This window comes from Diceros bicornis, chromosome 31 (genome assembly GCF_020826845.1).
Source record: "Diceros bicornis minor isolate mBicDic1 chromosome 31, mDicBic1.mat.cur, whole genome shotgun sequence".
Lineage (NCBI taxonomy): Eukaryota > Metazoa > Chordata > Mammalia > Perissodactyla > Rhinocerotidae > Diceros > Diceros bicornis.
In genome coordinates this window covers 15,157,811-15,178,207 of record NC_080770.1, presented here as the reverse complement: position 1 = coordinate 15,178,207, position 20,397 = coordinate 15,157,811, and the positions used below count along the sequence as shown (strand labels likewise).

At 35.8% G+C, this 20,397-nt stretch overlaps 1 protein-coding gene and 1 pseudogene across 1 annotated transcript; both read right to left on the bottom strand.

Moving 5' to 3' along the window:
* Positions 1 to 4,471: 4,471 nt before the first annotated feature.
* LOC131395322 (olfactory receptor 5B3-like) lies at positions 4,472 to 5,426 on the bottom strand (annotated as a pseudogene).
* Positions 5,427 to 11,480: 6,054 nt separating this feature from the next.
* On the bottom strand, positions 11,481 to 12,428 carry LOC131395570 (olfactory receptor 5B2-like). Its single transcript, XM_058527427.1, has one exon. It carries the CDS (start codon positions 12,423 to 12,425, stop codon positions 11,481 to 11,483), a length of 945 nt encoding a protein of 314 aa, XP_058383410.1. The 5' UTR covers positions 12,426 to 12,428.
* Positions 12,429 to 20,397: the final 7,969 nt, after the last annotated feature.

Here is a 20,397-nt window from a genome sequence, read left to right as displayed (position 1 = left end):
GTTTGAATTGGGAGTCTGAGCTGTTCCAGTCAGCAAGTAATCAGATGATCTTGCATACATCCTTTCTTTTGTTTTCTTTACCTTAATTCAGTCTTCTATGAAGTTAGGCGAGGGGGGTGCGTTATCTCCAGTTCCTTTTATCTGGTGTATTCTATGATCTATCAATAATTTAAAACTGCATTTAGTTTCATGGCCATGCTTTAGATCTAGAGACTGCTGGAAACCAGTTATTGCAATACTGAAATAGGCTAGAGTGATCACGCTGATGGATTTCAGCAGAGTCATCCCTCTGACTAAATCAGAATTTAATAAATCAGAATTTATCATTCTGATTCTATTTTCTCATTGCTACAGGGAAGCCACATAATTCTTAATTGATCCCCGTGGAGAACAGTACAGAAGTGACTCAGTTCATTCTTGTGGGTTAATCAATGACCCGGAACTGCAGATCCCACTCTTCATAATCTTCTCTCTCATCTACCTCATTACTCTGGTTGTGAACTGGGGGATGATCAAGTTGATTCTGTTGGACTCTTGTCTCCACACTCCCAAGTACTTTTTCCTCAGTAACCTCTCTGGTGGACCTTGGTTATTCCTCAGCTGTCACTCCCAAGGTGATGGCAAGATTCCTCACAGAAGAAAAAAAATCATCGCCTACAATCCTTCTGTCACCCAGTTCTTCTTTGTAGCCCTTATCACTGTAGAAAGTTTTCTCTTGGCCTCAATGGCTTATGACCACTTTTAGCAGGGTGTAAACCCCTGCATTACACCACCAGTTGACCACAGAGGTGTGTGCAGGTCTGACCATAGGCTCCTACTTCTGTGATTTCCTGAATGTCCCCATCCACACAGGGAACATTTTCAGGCTCTCCTTCTGTAGGTCCAATGTGGTTGATCACTTTTTCTGTGATGTTCTCCCTCTCCTGACTCTCTCCTGCTCAGACATCTCGATCTCTTACCTGTTTATATTTATCACCATCCTGAGGATGCGTTCATTCTAAGGACGCCTGAAGGTCTTTTCCACCTGTGCTTTCTGCCTCACTACTGTGTCCATTTTCTATGGGACAGGCATCTTCATGTACTTACAGCCCAGCGCCAGCCATTCCATGAACACAGATAAAATTGTGTCTGTGTTCCGTACAATGGTCATTCCCATGCTGAATCTGCTGGTCTACAGCCTGAGGAACAAAGAGCTCAAGAGTGGCTTTAAAAAGGCTGTGGGAAAGGCAAGGTCTTCTATAGGATTCATATTTTAATTACATTGATTCTACAATAAGGCAGCTTCATCCACCTCAGATCTATCTAGGAAAAATATTTACCAGTCTAGCTCATAAATTTCTAAGAAAATAACATTTTATAGTATTTTCTTCAGCTTGATTAAGTCTACAAAGTAAAATTCTTAAAAAATATGACACCTAGGAATAATAGATTAAGAAGAATCACTCATGAACATGGACTTCTTATTTTAAAAATTTCTGTTAATAAATATGTTTATCTACTCTCCCACATGAACATGTAAACTCACAGGTACGTATAAGTATATGCACACATACATCACTCATGAGAAACTCTTGAAACTCACATGCCTACAGAAGAAGAAATTAGTTAAAACATACATAAGATAGATCTATTGTTATAGTAGAATTTAAAACAATTATTTTTGTGTCCTGGAACACATTCTTAATATAAATAATTGACAATGTAAATGTAAATACATTTATATAATATATGTGTTTGGTTGTTAAGAATTATATTTCATTTTATCTTTTTACATATGAAAAAGTAATAGGTTTTATATATTTTTAAATTAATCTTTATAAAAATACTTCCAAGTTTCTTGAATGTAGATCTATTTTTTCTTTATTTGTTCTTATTATTAATGAAAATAAGTGCCTTTACATAAGCATTTATTTTTCTAGCCAAATTTCCATATTAGTGAGTTATATCTAACAACAATATGTGACATATGACAATTTTAATAGAGAAAACATATCACAATATAGGAAAAGGAAAGGGATGATAAAGGCTTATTCTATTTTATTTTACTTTTTGCTGAGGAAGATTCGCCCTGAGCTAACATCTGTGCCAATCTTCCTCAGTTTTGTATGAGAGTTGCCTCAACAGCATGGCAGCTGACAAGTGGTGTAGGTCCTAGCCTGGGAACCGAACCTGGACCACTGAAGTGGAGCACACCAAACTTAACCAGTAGGCAATGGGGCCATACCTGATAAAGGCATAATACAAATAAAAATATGACATTTAATTTTTAAATTTAAATCACCAAGAGTTACAAAAGTGTTAATAACAAATTTGAATACACATATGGTATGAATTTGTTAATGCACATATCATGTAATATTTTGAGTCTCACTGTTAAAAATTTTGAATCTATTTTTATTCCATTCCTTTCCTCAGATTTGAGAAGTTTTTGGCCATTATATATTCAAATATTCTTTCTGCACCTTTCTCTCTCTCCTTTTGGGACTCTCATTATGTGTATGTTAGTACTCCTGGTAATATCCCACTTGTCTCTGAGACTCAGTTTACTTTTATTCATTCTTTATTATTTCTGTTCCTCAGGCTGCATATTCTCAAATGACCTATTGTCAAGTTCACTGATTGTTTTCTTCTGCCAGCTTAAATCTGCTACTGATCCACTTTAGTAGATTTTATATTTCATTTGTAATTCTTTTAACTCAAGAATTTCTATTTGGTTTTTAAAAAATAATTTCTGTATCTTTATTGATATTTTCTATTTGTGAGAATTTTTTTTCATTCTTGCCTTAATTATTTAGATTTTGTTTCCTTTATTTCCCTGACCACATTTATATCTGTTTTAAATCATTTTTCTATGAAGTCCAACATCTGGGTTTCAACAAGGATAGTTTCTATTGATTATTTCTTAAAAATCTGTCTATTGGTCCTACTTTCCTCTTTCTTTGTGTGGTATATATTTTTTGCTATTGAAATATAAGCATTTTAAGTAATAAAATGGAGCAGCAATTTCTTAAAGTGAGGTCTCCGCTCCCACCTAGTATTTCTTGTTTGTCCGGATGCTGTTTGTTTAATGATTTTCCTGGATTACTTATGTTGATTCTGTATTCTTTGTTGTATGTGATCACTAACGTTTCTACTTACTTTGCTTAGTGATCACCTAGTGATTGGACTGATTTTCTTAAATATTTTATACTGTTAATTGTCCCCAGCCTTGCATCGGTGTTCTGTATGCTTGTGTTGGAGCTTGCCTTCCAACAAGAAAACAAGATTTGGATTTACAACCAAAGTTACAATAACAATACCTTCGAGACTAATAATTATTTTCTTTTTTCTTTAAATGTATGTCCCTTAAATCCTAGAGAAAACAAAAAATAGTTACAAACAATTGTTACAATAAAACCAGCTTTAATGATTGCCCACTTATTTACCATTATTAAGATCTATATTTCTCCATGTGGTTTTAATTTACTGTCCAATGTCTTTTCATTTCACATTTGAGGACTCTCTTGGGAATTTCTTGCAAGGCAGGTCTAGTGTTAGCAAACACCCTCAGCTTTTGTTTATCTGAGTGTCCTAATTTTCTCTTACTTTTCTTTTTTTTTTGTGAGGAAGATTAGCCCTGAGCTAACATCCGATGCCAATCCTCGTTTTTTTTTTAGCTGAGGAAGATTGATCTTGAGCTAAAATCCATGCCTATCTTCCTCTACTGTATATGGGACACCGCCACAGCGTGGCTTGACAAGCGGCGTGTTGGTGCACACCCGGGATCCAAACCTGTGAACCCAGCCCCGAGGCAGTGGAGCACGCACACTTAACCGTTTGCACCCACCATGCCGGCCCCGGTTTTCCATTACTTTTGAAGGACAGTTTTAAGGTGCTATATTCATGTATCTCTAGCTAAAATGTGTCAACGAAAAAGCAAATACTTTCATTTAAAAGTTTATCACTTTATTTTCAAATAAGGACCCTGAGATCATTTATTCAACAAAATAAAAAATAGTATTAAACATAAATTGATGTTCTAATACTCCATTTAATTACTTAAATTATTAAAATCCAAAACTAGTCGCGTTTCTTCACATATGGCAAATTTCCTGCTCCCGTATATAAGCACCCACATGATGCACAGGCATGCACTTCTTTCTGCACATGGGCTTGTTTTTAATCCTATTTTACATACATATTTATAGTGGCATGTGGCAGAGGAAATGCATGTAGAATGAGTGAATGAGTCAAATACTCTTAATAAGGTTTTTGACAGCAGCACACAAGATATCTTACTATTCTCTTTAGACATTCTCATTCAGGTATTATATTTCTGGACATAGTATTTCCTTTTTTCTATACAACAAATTTTTGAAGAGGGAAGGGTATCTCTTTAGGAATTCAAGTTCAGTGTGGACCTTAATATATGACTCAGTTCATGGAGAAGATCTGAGCGATATTAAACTAGGTTAGTGTGAATCCTACAACATTAAAATCCTAAACCTAGAGACAATTTTACCTCCAAAAGACCCTTCATGAATGCCCTCTTGACCTCCTTGTTCCTCAGGCTGTAGACCACAGGGTTTTGCATGGGGAAGATCATAATATAGAACACGGATGCTGTTTTGTCTGTGTCCATGGAATGGCTGGAGCTGGGCTGTAAGTACATGATGACTACTGCCGCATAGAAGATGGAGACTGCAGTGACGTGGGAGGCACAGCTGGATAAAGCCTTCTGGTATTCTTCATATGAGTGCATCTTTAGGATGGTGATAAATATGAATGCATAAGATATCAAGATAATCAGGAGAGCAAAAAAGACATTGAAGCTGGCTACATAAACAAGAACAAGCTCACTCACATGCGTATCAGAGCAAGACAGAGCCATGACTGCTGTAACATCACAGAAAAAGTGATGGACTACATTGGACAGACAGAAAGAGAGACGGAATGTGTTCCCAATGTGGATGGAGGCACTTAGGAAACCACAGACATAACAGCCTGTGATCAGACGTGCACACACACTTGTCCTCATGGTGGTGGTGTAGTGCAGGTGTTTACACCCTGCTGCATAGCAATCATAGGCCATTGATGCCAAGAAAAAATTTTCCATAGTGGCAAAGGCTGCAAAAAAGAACATCTGAGAAGCATGTGCATTGTATGCATTGTAGGAGATGACTCCTGTCTACTGTAATAAACCCAGCCATGACTGTGGGAGTGACAGCTAAAGAATAACACAAGTCTACCAGAGACAGATTACAGAGAAAATAATATATGGGAGTGTGTAGATAAGAGTCCATGAGAATCAACAGGATTATACCCAGATTTCCAACCATATTGGTGAGATAAATGAGAGTGAACATTATACAGAAGGGGATCTGCAGTTCTGAGATATTGATTAGTCTTATGAGGATGAACTGTGTTGCTTCTGTCCTGTTGTCCATTGACATTATTTGGGAATCGTGCGATGTCCTGTAGCAAGGTTACAAAGGATAAGTGTTAAGCTGAATAGAGATTACAATGAAATTGAAATATTTATGTTCCTTGTGCATTATTTCATTGCAGCAATAATATGTATTTCAAGGTCATCCATATCTAAAGAATGAGCTTAATCACAAAATTTAGTATATTAACTATCTATAGAGTTAAAAAACGTTGAATAGGAAGAATCCTTATGGATCATATCCCCAACTTTTAAATTTTTTATATTTTTAATCTGAGATATGGAAAATTGAATGACTTGTCCAAGATCACATGTCTGGGTTGCTATGTCTCTGCCAATTCAGCTGTTACTATCATGGTAATAGCTTACACAATTGTGTTGCTCCTATGCCAGGACTGCTCTAGACAATTTACATGTATATTCATTGATTCCTCTCAGCAATATTATAAGGTTGATTAAGTTGTTACTTACATTTAAATTGTGAGGCACAAGATGTTGAGTAATTTATTCATGTTAACACAAGTATTAACGGCAAGCCAAGCTTGGAATCCAGGTAGAGTGTTTCTGAAGTAAAATGGTATTATTTGAATTTAAATCAAATCCAATTTAACTCAGTTTACAATTACTTATTGTCTCCATCGGTCCAAACTCAGTGTTTGGAGATTCATAGTGACATAAGTGAGACTTGCTTGCATAGTCCCTATGGTGGGATAACTGGAGCACTAGAAGCAGGTACAACCAACAGAAGCAATTCTGAGGGAAAGGGCATCAGATATAGAGCTTGGGCTCTGGGATGATGTGCATAGTAACCCTACCGTTTACTACCCAGGAATCATTAACTCTAACCTAACTCCCCTGAACCTAATTTTCTCCATTTACAAAATGAAGACAGTAATGAGATCTAACTCAAAATATTATTGTAAGAATTAAATGAGATAATGCATTAAAATGAGTGAAATGTTGGTGGTTTAGCATAACCTGATTAATGTTAGCTATAATATTATTTTTAGGATGAAATGATGGTCTCTATGTTGGTTTGGAAAGGGTGGGCGGCAACATGCAGGTCTTCAGGTGTGAGTGAGTTTTGAAGCTTTGTATCCTCTTTCTTCCATTTGCTGTTTCTCACGCCATAGGGTCGTGAGATTTTATGCACTTTCCAGTAACTTTCACTCTGTCCTTGCTCCACTCATATAATTGGCTGCTTTGGCCCTTCCATGTAGCCATTTTTTTTCTTAATTTCTTCCTTGAAATTTATCTTTTAATTTGCAGTGAAAGAGTTTCTTTATCTTAAACTCGCTCTCTTTTCCATTACTGCCATCCCATATCTGAATCACAGACATGGAGAGTGAAAGTACATAGTTTGCAGCTTGCCTTTGACCTACAGATTTGTTTTTGTGGCAAACTCTGTTATGTTAAATATTTTATATGAATCTGTTCTTATGTAGGAACAGTGTTTTAATTTTTTTATTTGAATCTGAGTCCTTTGAAAGGGCAGACATCCAATGCTATTATTTTCTGCCATCATCCTCCTAAACTTTTGGCAACTTAATTTTACAAGCGTAGCCCATGAAGACTTTGTATTTGCCCATCTTAACATTCTTAAACACTTTTAGCATATACTATGTGGTACAACCAATGCTAAGAGATTTATATATAAAAGTGTATGCGTGTGCATGTGTGTGCGTAAGGTAGGTAGTATTCTTATTCTACCATTAAAGAATTGAGGATTTGTGAAGTTATGTAATACTCTACAATTACACGGCTAGTATGAGAATTTAATCCCACTTTTTCCCTAATCAGAAGCCTGTCACTGTCAACATGTGTAGATATGCTAGAAATAATAAAGATGAAATTCTGGGGAAAATGTTAAAATAAAATTTGGATCTTGTTATTTTACTTTGGTCCCTTTTATAGTTTAAAGAAGGGTCATTTCACTCTCCTTGGATTTTTTTTTTTTTTACTTTACCTCCAATAAGAGGCGAATATATAGCAAACAAGATAAAATTACCACTTAATAATAGCATCACCTATACTATTTTTTTTTTATTAGTCTTTTTTAGAGGAGCAGCATGATCATGTTTCATAAGTATCATCTAACTTTCTACTGATGGAACTTTTGACATTTACTCCCCGGCATCAGTTTTTAAGGAAAATATTCAAAATATCTGTTTCTGTGCTCAGTAAATCATAGTAGGTGTAGGTACCCCACTGCTTTTGCATGAATTACAGTTTTCAGTAAAAGCATATATTGAATATAGAAGCTTACTTTGTTGCTTAAAAACAAGTGACAGTCAATCCTGAATAGTGGGTTTGAAATAAATAATTCATAAATACTGTTAGAGAAGCTCTCTCAAATGGTGATCAAAGGTTCCAAAGTCTCTAAGGCAGAGAACCATGGAGGAAAGAACATTAATATGGGTTCAAGTCCTGAATATACCATGCATTCTTTCTGTGCCCTTGGAGAGGTCACTTACCTCCTCATGTGTAAAATAAACATAATAAAATTACCTCTTCCGCATAATCCACAGAATTCTATTTGCAAATAGTAAATAAGGAAATTCCTGTAAAACAGCTTGACAAGGTGAGGGGTTATCATTTTAAAGTCACTTAATATAATTCTTACCTTGGAATGTTTCCCTGGCCATGGCTGCAGGCTTGTAGGAAATCTTAAGATCTAGAGAAGGCCTGCATGTGCAAACAAGTATCGACATTCAGATGAATACATGATGATCAAACAGGCTAGGACTAAAGTCTGGTCCTTGTGAAATAGAGTGACCTGGAGTCATGTTGGATTCCAGAGGTTAATGAATGGAAATCCAGAGTAAATTATAGAGACATAGAGCTTTCACGAGATGTCCCCCATGAGAACATCTACAGCTTCTCTTCCCACTTTCCTAGGGAAGAAGTAATTAAACTGCCTATGGGGACAGTTTGGATATTCTGAATGTGCACATATATTTTTGTATTATTATTTCATTTTATTTTTAATTAATATATAAGTAACAAACAGTAATATGCACATTTTTAGTATATAGTTCTGATAATTTGATCACTAATTTTTATGTATAGTCATGTAACCACTACCACAGCCACCTGTAATAAATTTCCCCAAGCTTCTTTGTCGTCAATTCTGTCTCTCAACCGCTGGCCCTCATAACCACTAAACTATTTTTTCCATATAATTTTGCCTTTGTAAGAATGTCCTTATCTAGAATCCCAGGATATGTAGTCTTTGATTCTGGCATCTTTCACTTAGCATAATTCAACTGAGGTCCACCCATATTGTTACATGGATCTATTGTGGAATTTTTTAATTGCAGAGTAGTGTTCTGTAATATGAACTCTGTACATTATTTTTTTCTTTCCTCAGTTGAGGATCTTGAGTGTTGTTTCCAATGTTTAGTGACTATAAATAAAGTTGATCTAAACATTGGCTAATATATCTATGTGAACACAGGTTTTTATGTCATTTGAGTAAGTTTCTAAGAGTTGGATTGCTTGGTCATTTGGTGAATATACTTAATTGAATAGAAACTGCCAAGCTGCTTATGGAAGTGGCTCTACCCGTTTGAATTCCCAACAGCAAACATACTCTAATTTCTTCAAATTTTTGCAGCACTTGGTATTTTGAATTTTTAAAATTAAATTAAATTTTTATTTATTTTCATTTCTGCTCCTTCTCAAATATGTCTAATAAGTCTCTTTAGAAAATTCTTTTTTTTTTATTCTACTTGCCTTACTACCACAGTTATGGCCTAGAAGTAGGTTTCTTTTTTCCAACAAAGGATATGGATTCATTCTTTCCTTTACACAGTTTCCGTTGAATCCACAGTCCCAAGCAGATTTATTATATTTTTCTCATTACAGGCATATGTAGCGGTTACAAGTTTGTTCTGTATATTAAAATGGCTTGGCCTCAAAATGGGTAAGTAATTTACCCTTATCAAACTTCAGGTTCTCATCTAGAAGGAGGGATATAATAATATCATGCCATCCTCATAGGATTGTCAAGATTATCAGATTACATATGTAAAAAGCAGAGAACTATTTCTAACACATGTTGAGTGTTCTCTAAGGTTAAATATCAATACTCTATTGTTTATAAATGTCGATAAAGCATAAGTCACAAAAATAGTGATGTTCAAACATTCCATCTGCTTCCCCACAGGTGTCTACCCATTATAGGTAGGCTGAGACATGTATTAGCTGTAGACAATGGACTGTAGAAAGAATTGATATATGTCATTTCAGGTTGGGATGAAGCATACACATCACTCTCTTGTTATCTTTCTCCTGCCACAAAGACTGAGGAAGCTTCATGTTCGAACAGGTGCAGCTGTAGATGGTGAAGCCTTCAGCAGCCTTGAGTGACCCCATAGAGGGAGCTTTCCACTTAGCCAGACACCTGTGTGATGGATAGGTAGTGCATAAGTGAGAAATAACACTGTAGGGGGCTGAATAATGGTCTCTAAACACATCAGGTCCTAATCTCTTGTGTTGGCAAATATTACCAGTGGCTTTACAATTGTAATTAAGTTAAGGGTATTAAAATAGGAGATTTACTTGGATTATTTGGTGGGCCCTAAATGTAATAATCAGTGTTCTTATAAGAGAGAGGCAGGAAAATGGCAGATTAGTGCATTTCAGGAGCCCATTCCTCCATAAAAACACTGAAAAATCAAGCAAAATTTCTCAGAATCAACTCTGTTAGAACTCTAGAAAATAGTCAAGGGTTTACAAGCGAGTACTGAATCAAGGTAGGCCTATATGACTTCCCTGAGCAGGTAACATTTAACCAGCAATCTGGAAAGATTATGGGAGTATTTAAGGCAGAGGACACAGCAAATGCAAAGCTCCTGAGACAGGGGCAGGCATGCAGTTGTCCAGGAATAACAAGAAATCAGTGTAAAAGAAGTGAGGTGAATGGGTAGGAAAGTGATTAGACATGATATAGCTCAACGGAAGTATCAATGGTGAGACTAACATTTCAAAGCATTTCTGCTAAGAAAACAAAATAGCACTATTAATATCAATGCATTATTTTTCACATAATATGAAGAGTTGGTAGTCATAAGGTTAAGGTAAAAAATGTCTTAATATTCTCCCCACTTTAGTCTAATATGACATTTATTTATTTTATTTTTATTTATTTATTTATTTTATTGTGGTAACATTGGTTTTTAACATTATGTAAACTTCAGGTGTATATCATTATATTTTTATTTTTGTGTAGATTACATCATGTTCACCACCCAAAGACTAATTACGTCCACCACCATACACATGTGTCTAATCACCCTTTTTGCCCTCTTGCCTCCCCCTGCTTCTCCTCTGGTAACCACCAATCCAATCTCTGTCATTAATTTTCTGTTGTGGTTTTTATCTTCCACTTGCGAGAGGGATCACACAGTATTTTCCTTTCTCCCTCTGATTTATTTCACTTAGCATAATACCCTCAAGGTCCATCCATGTTGTCACAAATGGCCAGATTTCATTGTTTTTTTGTTTGTTTGTTTGTTTGTTTTTGCTGAGGAAGATTCTCCCTGCACTAACATCCATGCCAATCTTCCTCTATTTTTCAGTATGTGGGCTGCCATCACAGCATGGCCACTAACAGAGAAGTGTAGGTCCATGCCTAGGAACTGAACCCAAGCAGCCAAAGTGGAGCACGCCAAACTCAACTGCTAGGCCATTGGGGATGGCCCATTCATTGTTTTTTATAATATGGCATTTGTCTCTTAGAAATTGTAAAGTGGACATGCTTTCTCTTACCACCACTCAGTAACGACTGAAACATTAATTTATTAAGAGGCTGCAATGATTTATATCTGGATAAAACATGCCCCCAAACCACATATATTTGCTTAAATAAATTTTATTAAAGATAGTTATGATATTTTTCTGCATTTTACATGTTTAGACATGTTCTAAAACTAAAGAAGTAAATGATATTAGATAAAATTTTATGTTCTACTATCTTATGTGGCCATGAACATTGAGTTATGACATGGAGTCAATCTAAGAGGGATTAAATAACTTTGTGGATTCTACATCATTAAAAGACTAAGCCTAGAGAATATTTTGCCTTCTCAACAACCTTCTTGAATGCATTCTTGACCTCTTTATTCCTCAGGCTATAGACCACAGGGTTGAGCATGGGGATGATCATAGTATAGAACACAGATGCCATTTTGTCTGTGTCCATGAAATGACTGGAGCTTGGCTGTACATACATATAGATGACTGTCCCATAGAAGATGGAGACTATAGTGAGGTGGGAGGCACAGGTGGATAAAGCCTTCTGGTATCCTGCATATGAGTGCATCTTTAGGATGGTGATAAATATAAATACATAAGATATCAAGATAACCAAGAGAGCAAAAAAGACATTGAAGCTGGATACATAAACAAGAACCAGCTCATTCACATGTCTATCAGAGCAAGACAGAGCCATGACTGCTGGAATATCACAGAAAAAGTGATGGACCACATTGGACAGACAGAAAGAGAGATGGAATGTGTTCCCAATGTGGATGGAGGCACTTAGGAAACCACAGACATAACAGCCTATGATCAGACATGCACACATACTTGTCGTCATGGTGGTGGTGTAATGTAGGGGTTTACACACTGCTGCATGGCGGTCATAAGACATTGATGCCAAGAGGTAATTTTCCACAGTGGCAAAGACTACAAAAAAGAACATCTGAATAGCACATGCATTGTAGGAGATGACCTTGTTTCCTGTAAGAAGCCCAGCCATCACCTTTGGAGTAACTGTTGAGGAGTAACAAAAGTCCACCAGAGACAGGTTACTAAGGAAAAAGTACATAGGAATGTGGAGATGAGAGTCCAGCAGAATCAACATGATCATCCCCAGGTTCCCAATCAGTGTGATAAGGTAGATGAGGGTGAATATTATAAAGAGTGGAATCTGCAGTTCTGGGGCATTGGTTAGTCCTAGCAGCACAAATTCTTTCACCTCTGTGTTATTCTCCATGGATGTGATTTGAAAATCCGGAGATCATCTGTAGCAAAAAGAAGTAAAGAAACACATTGAAGAACAAAAACCAGTTGCACAGAAATGTATAAGAATTATTTTATGATAACAATAATTTATTATTCAATATTGTCCATTTCTAAAGCATGGACAACATGACAGAATTTAGTGATACTTATCTGTACAGTAATAGACCTTTGAAGAGGAAGGGTCTTTATGGATCTCTTTGCCAACTTCTTGATTTTGTATATGAGTAAACTGAGTTGCAAGAAGGGATAAGGTGTTGTCCAAGTTCACATGCCTGGAATTAATCCAGTTCCTAAATCAGATGTTTTGAGTCTTCTAACAGCTTACACTTCTATAATGCTCACGTGTCAGGTGCTTCATATGCATATGTTCATTTAATCCTCTTATCAACCTTATTAGATTGATTAGTTATTTTTCCCATTTATATATCTGGTAACTTGGCACAGAGAAATTGAGTAATTTATTCAAGGTTACACAGGTATTAATAGACAAAGCTAAGCTTTAGACCTAGTCAGAGTGGTTCCCAAACTAAATGCTGTTAATGAATTTGAATTGATTTTAATTTTATTCAGTTTTCATTCCATTGTCTCTGTTGTACTGAAATTAATGCATGGGGTAATGCATGGGGTAGCATGGATGAGTAATTCACAAATAAATGCATAGTGGCTGTAGTCGGCTAAGTGTGGCATTAGAGGCATGTACAACCAACAAAGCCAATTCTGCAGAGAAGGTATAGCATAGGGTGTAAAAGGTTTTGCTCTGAGAAGACGTGTATGCATTCCCTTATCAGCCCTACCATTTACGACCTGGGAGAAATTGGTCCTCCTTAACTTCCCTGAGTCTCATTTTATCCAACAGGAAAATGAAGGTGGTGTTGGGACCTACCCCAAGGGATTATTGTAAGAGTTAAAAGAAATGATGCATAAAAACACAATGTGTTAAGCACAATCCAGATGAAAACTAGCTATAATATTACTATTAGCGTTAGATGTTGGTCTCTATGTTGGTTTAGGAAAATCAGGCGACAGATGTGGGTGGGTGGGTTTTGAGTCTGCTAGCCTTAATCTTTGAATTGCCTTTTCCTACATACTGTCCACTGAGATATAATGTTTTTACTCATATTTCTCACTCTGTTCTCATGGCTGTGTCTGTCATTTTGCATGAGAACCCAGGGATCTTCAAGTCCTCTTTTTCACCATGTTTTTCTTGAGATCCACATTTTAGCTTGTGTCGAAGTTCTCCCCTTCTATTAAGATAGAATGAGTCTAAGAACTCATTTTTACTGTTAGTCCTATCAACACGTAGCTGCATCACAGATATTGAGGTATTGAGGGGTGAAAATTCATGGTTTGGGGGTTGATACTAATCTGCAGATCTATTCATGAGAAAGCACAAATCTTTGTGTTTTGAGCTGAAGCCTTGTAAAAGATATCCATTCTTTGGTAACCACTATTCTCTACCTTCTGGCCCCTAAACACATTATTTTACGTCTACACCTTAAATTATCTGTGTGTGTCAACATTTAACCAGATAATAATATAAATTATATATATATATTTATATATATATAAATATATATATATATATATATATATATATTTGTTGTTAGTGCCATTGAGTGGATTCCAACTCCTAGTGGCCCTGTGTACAGCAGAGCGGAACCCTGCCTGGTCCTTTTGCACCATCCTCTCATCTTCTGGTGCTATATTAGTGCATGTTCTGCTGCTATACATAGGGTTTTCATGGCCATTTTTTTTGGAAGTGTGTGGCTGGGTCCTTCTTCCTAGTCTGTCTTAGACTGGAAGCTCTGCTGGAAGTTGTCCACCATGGGTGACCCTGGTGGAATTTGAAATCCCGGTGGCCTAGCTTTCAGCATCACAGCAACATGCAGCTGCCACAATACGGCAACTGACAGACACACATACACACACATATATATATATACACACACATATATCAATTGCTGTGTTCTGTGATGATTAATAGAACTTTTGAGGTTATTATCTCCTTAAACCTACTGCTTATACGTAGTTTTTGTCATAGATGGAGAGATAGATGTATAGACAATAGATGATACTGATGATGATGGCTAGGTAGTTATGTAGACAGATAGATAGATAGACAGATAGAAATAGCAGAGGAAGTAGGGGTATATATTGTTTATGTACACGTGCTCACACACACATATGCATATAATCTAATTTACAATTAATAAAATGGAGGATTTGAGAGGTCATGTGCTTCTTTAAATTCTACACCTAGTACGAGATATTTAAGATACAAACCTACATCTAACTTACCCGAGTGCCTGTGTCTTTAGTCACTGCATTGTCAAATTTTCTAGATAAGCAAGTAAAGAAAGGGTTAGATTGTGGGGCAGTGATAGTGAAAATAGTGTAAGCATCTTGGTAGCATCATGATGATCCTTATGGAGTATAGAGCGTCATTTCACTCCGTTTTGTTAGCCGTCCCTTCAATGACAAGTTAACACATAGTAAACAGGAAGAATTTACCCCCTACTCAATCAGAGTATCATCTATCACAGGTTTTTGCTGTCCTCTTAAGGAAAGCAGCATGGAATTTCATAAATATGAAGTCTACTTTCTGCTGACTAAAGTGTTTTGCATTTGAATCCTATACTTATGCCAATGTTTCAGAAAAGGTGTTCAAACAACCGGATATGAGCTCAAACACTCATAGAAGATGTAGCTTTCCCACTGCTTATGCATCAAGTACATTTTTCACTAAAAGTATATATTGAATATAGAAACCTACCTTGCTCTTGAAAAGAAGAGAAAGGCAATCTTGAATTGTGAATCTGAATTCAGAAATTCATCCCTAGAAGACTGTGTAAATAATATAGGAGAAATTCTGTCTCATGTACTGGTCAAAGATTCTAAGATCCCTAGAAGTATGAAGAGATGGAGAAAAGATCATTAACACGGAGCTAGAAAGTCAGGCTTTAAATATTGCAACTATCGTGTATTTTTCTCTATGCTGAGAAAATTATTTACCTTCTGCTGATCTCAGTTTCCTTATTTGTGATAAAGAGACAATAAAATTATCTTTTCCACATACTTTACAGAATTGTACCTGTGAATAGCAAATGAGGGTAGATATATAAAAAAAATTAGTAAGGGTTTAACTTTTCAACATGAATCAATTTAATTTTTCTCCTCCAAATTAATCTCCTGTGGCTAATGCTGATGGTACTCTATCCACATCCCCTTAGCGCCCATTGTCCCTGTGCAGATCAATGCTTATTATAAAAAAAAAAAAAAAAGAGTCTGCAACTTTTAGACTGAAGGGTTGTTTTACTGCAAAAATGTGCTTAGCCGTGTGCAGATCATCTAATTTATCTGGTGGCAACCATCATTAAATGTTAGAAAAAGTAGAATGAAAAATATCCCAGATTCTTCATCTTTCAGGTGGTACAACTCTGAATCATGTTTTATCCATTGTTCCCAGGACAATTGAGCCTCAGTTGTCCACAGATATAACCTACTTACTAATGAAATTGTGTTTTGTCTTCCTTCCTTGCCTTGTCTCCATTTCCCACTATCCTATCAGTGCTTTCTGCTGTTAACTCTCATGAACTACTTGAACTCAAGTCACTGACTCTGGAGGTCTACTTCTGGGGAACCTCATCTAATTTGTGTCCGAAGATTATAGATGTCTCCTTCACATAGGCAGAGCAGATCCCATCCCATTATCCTTACCACACAAAGAGAGAAGGACAGAAGGACAGAAGACAGCCTTGCTGCAGGTAAGCAAGACTAAAAGAGAAAAAGAAAAGCAAAAGAAAAAAATATGCTCTATTCCTTCTTCCAAATTCCTCAATCTGATATATTGCATCTCTTATCTCTTGTTCAAACACTTTCACTTTACTTTTGCATCTGTGAAGGGTAAACTAACTTGATTTTTGTATATCTGATAATGTCTTGATTCATCATCTCACTCAAATTGGTAGTGAGATTGTAGTTTATCTGGGTATAGAAATATGGAATGATATTTATTTTGCCTCAGCCTTTTGAAGACATGTGTCCACTGCCTGCTGATTTTATTCCTTTTTCTGATGAGAAGTCTGATGCAAGTCTGATTATTATCACTTTGTTTCTTTCTCTGACATGGTAAAAGATTGCTCTTGTCCTTGTTTTTCCACTTGAACAACAATATGATACAATACAAAAAATTTAAATATGTTTCTCAGAAATTAGCGTGGTTCTTCAAGTTGCAAATTTTGAAAATTTTTCTGCTTGAAAATTTATTTCATCATGTTCTCTGTATCCTTTCCTTACAGAGTTCCTACAACAGTATTTTGGAGTTTCTCACTCTATTCAGCCTGTTTCTTAAATAGTCTTTTGTGTTTTTTCTCTTTAGCTTTCTAAGCTATATTTTGAATATTTTTAAGTTCTAACTTCTATTGAGCAATAAAATACTTTATATAATATATATTATCTTATTATATTTATCATTATTTTTCACTTTGTAAATATTGTATAGATCCATTTTTAAAAATAAATTTTAAGTTCTTAGCAAAATTTAGTGGAAGTTATAGAGATTTCCTATATAGCCCCTGCCCCTATGTGTGTATAGCCTATGCCATTATCAACATTCCCTACCAGAGTGGTACATTTACAGTCAATGAACCTACATTGACACATCGCAATGAGCCAATGTCCATAGCTTGCCTTAGGTTTCTCCCTTGGTGTTGTACCTTCTATGGGTTTGGACAAATGTATAATGAATTGTATCCATCGTTATAGTATCATACATAGTATTTTCATTGCCCTAAAAATCCTCCGTTCTCCACCTATTCATCCCTTTCCTTCCTCAATCTCTGGTAACCACTGAGCTTTTTACTATCTACATAGTTTTACATTTTCCAGAATGACATACAGTTGGGATTATACACTATGTAACATTTTAAGATTGGCTTCTTTCATGTAGTAATATGCATTTAAGTTTCCTCCATGTCTTTTCATGGCTTGATAGCTCATTTCTTTTTAGTGTTGAACAATATTCCATTATCTGGATGTACCAGTTTATTAATCTATTCACCTATTGAAGGACATCTTGGTTGCTTCTAAGATTTAGCAATTATAAATAAAGCAGCTATAAACATCCATATGAAGATTTTTGAGTGGAAATAAGTTTTCAACATCTTTCAGTAAATACCAAGGAGCAATCGCAGGATCGTATGGTAAAAGTACGTTTAGTTTTGTATGAAACCACCCAACTGACTTCCACAGTAGCAGTACCAATTTGCATTCCCACGAGCAATGATTGAAAGTTCCTGTTGCTCCACATCCTCAGCAGCATTTGATATTATCAGAGTTCCAGATTTTGGCCATTCTAATAGATGTGTAGTGGTATATCTCTTATACCTGTTTTAACTTACACTTCCCTGATGATATATGATGTAGAGCATCTTTCCATATGCTTTTGTGCCTTCTGTATATCTTTTCTGGTGAGGTATCTGTTAAGGTCTTTGTCTCTCTTTTTTAATCAGATTGTTTATTTTCTTATTGTTGAGTTTTAAGAGTTCTTTGTATATTTGGAAAACAGTCTTTTACCAGATGTGTTTTTTGCAAATGTTTTCTCCAAGTCTGTGGCTTGTATTCTTATTCTCTTGACAGTGTCTTTCATAAAGCAGAAGGTTTTAATTTGAATGAAGTCTAGCTTATCAGTTATTGATTTCATGGATTATGCCTTTTGTGTTGTATCTAAAAAGTTACCACCATACCTAAGATCATCTAGGTTTTCTTCTATTTTATCTCATGGGAGTTTTATAATTCTGTATTTTACATTTAGGTCTATGATGCATTTTGAGTTAACTTTTGTGTAGGATTTGTGTCAGGACTGTGTCTAGATTTATTTTTTTACTTGCGAGTGTCCAGTTATTCCAGCATCATTTATTGAAAAGATTATCTTAGCTCCATTGTATTGCCTTTACTCCTTTGTCAAAGATAAGTTGAGTACATTTATGTATATGTATTTCTGGACTCTTTTTTCAGTTCTTATTATCTGCTCAAATCTTTGCCAATATCACGCTATCTTGATTATTGTAACTTTATTGTAAGACTTGAAGTTGAGTAGTGTCAGTCCTCCAACTTTATTCTTCTCCTTCAATATTGTGTTGGCTATTCTGGGTCTTTTGCTTCTCTATATAAACTTTAGAATCAATTTGTCAATATTCACAGAATAACTTGGCATTTTGTTTGAGACTGCAATGAATGTATAGATAAATTTGGGAAGAACAGACATCGTGACAATATTGAGTCTTCCTATCCATGAGCATGGAATATCTCTCCATTTATTTAGTTCTTTTATGGTTTTGTTCATTGGCATCAGAGTTTTGTAGTTTCCTCATTAGATCTTGTACATATCTTATTAGATTTAAAGCTAAGTATTTCATTTTGGTAGTGCTAATACAGAAGGCTTTGTGTTTTTCATTTCAAATTCCACTTGTTCATTGCCAGTATATAGGAAAGCAAAAGAGATTTTATATTAACATTGCATTCCTACAACCTTGCTATAATCACTTATTAATCCTAGAAGGGTTTTTTGGTCTATTCTTTCAGATTTTTGTTCATAGACAATCATGTCATCTGTCAACAAAGACAGTTTTATTTCTTCCTTCCTAATCTTTCTCCCTTTTACTTCACTTTCTTGTCTTAGTGCATTACCTAGGTCTTCCAGTACAATGTTGAAAAGGAGTGATGAAAGGAAACACCATTGCCTTGTTCCTGATCTTAGTGAAAAATATTCTAGATTAAGAATTGCCAAACTCAAAGCAACCAGATGCACTTCTGAAAGTGAATGATTAAAGAAACTGTGTTACATAAAGATGATTCAGTGATAAAATGGAATATTATTGATTCATGCTTCAATATGAAAGAATCTAAAGTGGATTTTAAAATGAAAGAAGCAAGACCTAAAGACTCCATATTATGTGATTCCATTCATATAACATAGGGATGGAAAAACCATAATGATTTCCAAGGGTTGAGGAAATAAGGAGTGGTTGTCTATAGAAGGGATGGAAAGGGAAATTTTAGGTTGATTCAAGTATTCTCCATGGTACTGGACTGGTGAACACATAACTCTGCATTTGTTAAAACCCATAGAACTATGTATAGCAAAGAGTGAAATTTAATATATTCAAATTAAAAATAATCAGCCAGGAGAAGCACAAGAGAATCTCAGGAGTGAACACAGACTGTTAAAAAATTAGTAATTGTACTGGGGCCGGCCTGCGCTCCGCTACTGGCAGCCCAGGGTCAGATCCTGGGTGCGCACTGATGCACCACTTGTCTGGCCATACTGAGGTGGCGTCCCACATACAGCAACTAGTAGGATGTGCAACTACGACATACAGCTATCTACTGGGGCTTTGGGGAGTAAAAGGGAAAAAAGGAGGAGGATTGGCAATAGATGTTAGCTCAGGGCTGATCTTCCTCACAATAAAAAAGAAAAAAATATAATTGTACTAAAAATGCGTGACTTAACCTTATTGAAAGGAGATAGGGAACAAAAAGAGCTGACCTAAGTAATGTCGGAAAACAGTGTGTTTGTCGAAAATTGCGGGACTAAAAATAAAAGAAACCATAAAAAATACACTATAGTTGCTAAAGTTGTTTCTCATGGGGTTATAGACTAACAATTATGAAACTACTTTACATGTATACTGGAGTCACACGAATAAATTAACAATTGGGGGTTGTTGAGAGCCAAGTTTCTCACTGTCAGACTTGAAAGTTAGAAATAAGAAAGGGCTAAAGTTGGGTTGAAACACATTAAAGTCAGAGACATCAGCATGCACTCATGTTTAACTTAATGTAGATGTGATGGATAGGTAGAAAAATAAGTATAATTATGAATGTATTCGGACTACCTAAATACAAACCTCCTACCTCTGTCGATAAGAGGCCCTAGAAGTAAA

What these genes read in the sequence shown, in the direction of transcription:
- LOC131395570 (XM_058527427.1), bottom strand. Translation starts at nt 12,425, where the DNA reads ATGGAGAATAACACAGAGGTGAAAGAATTTGTGCTGCTAGGACTAACC.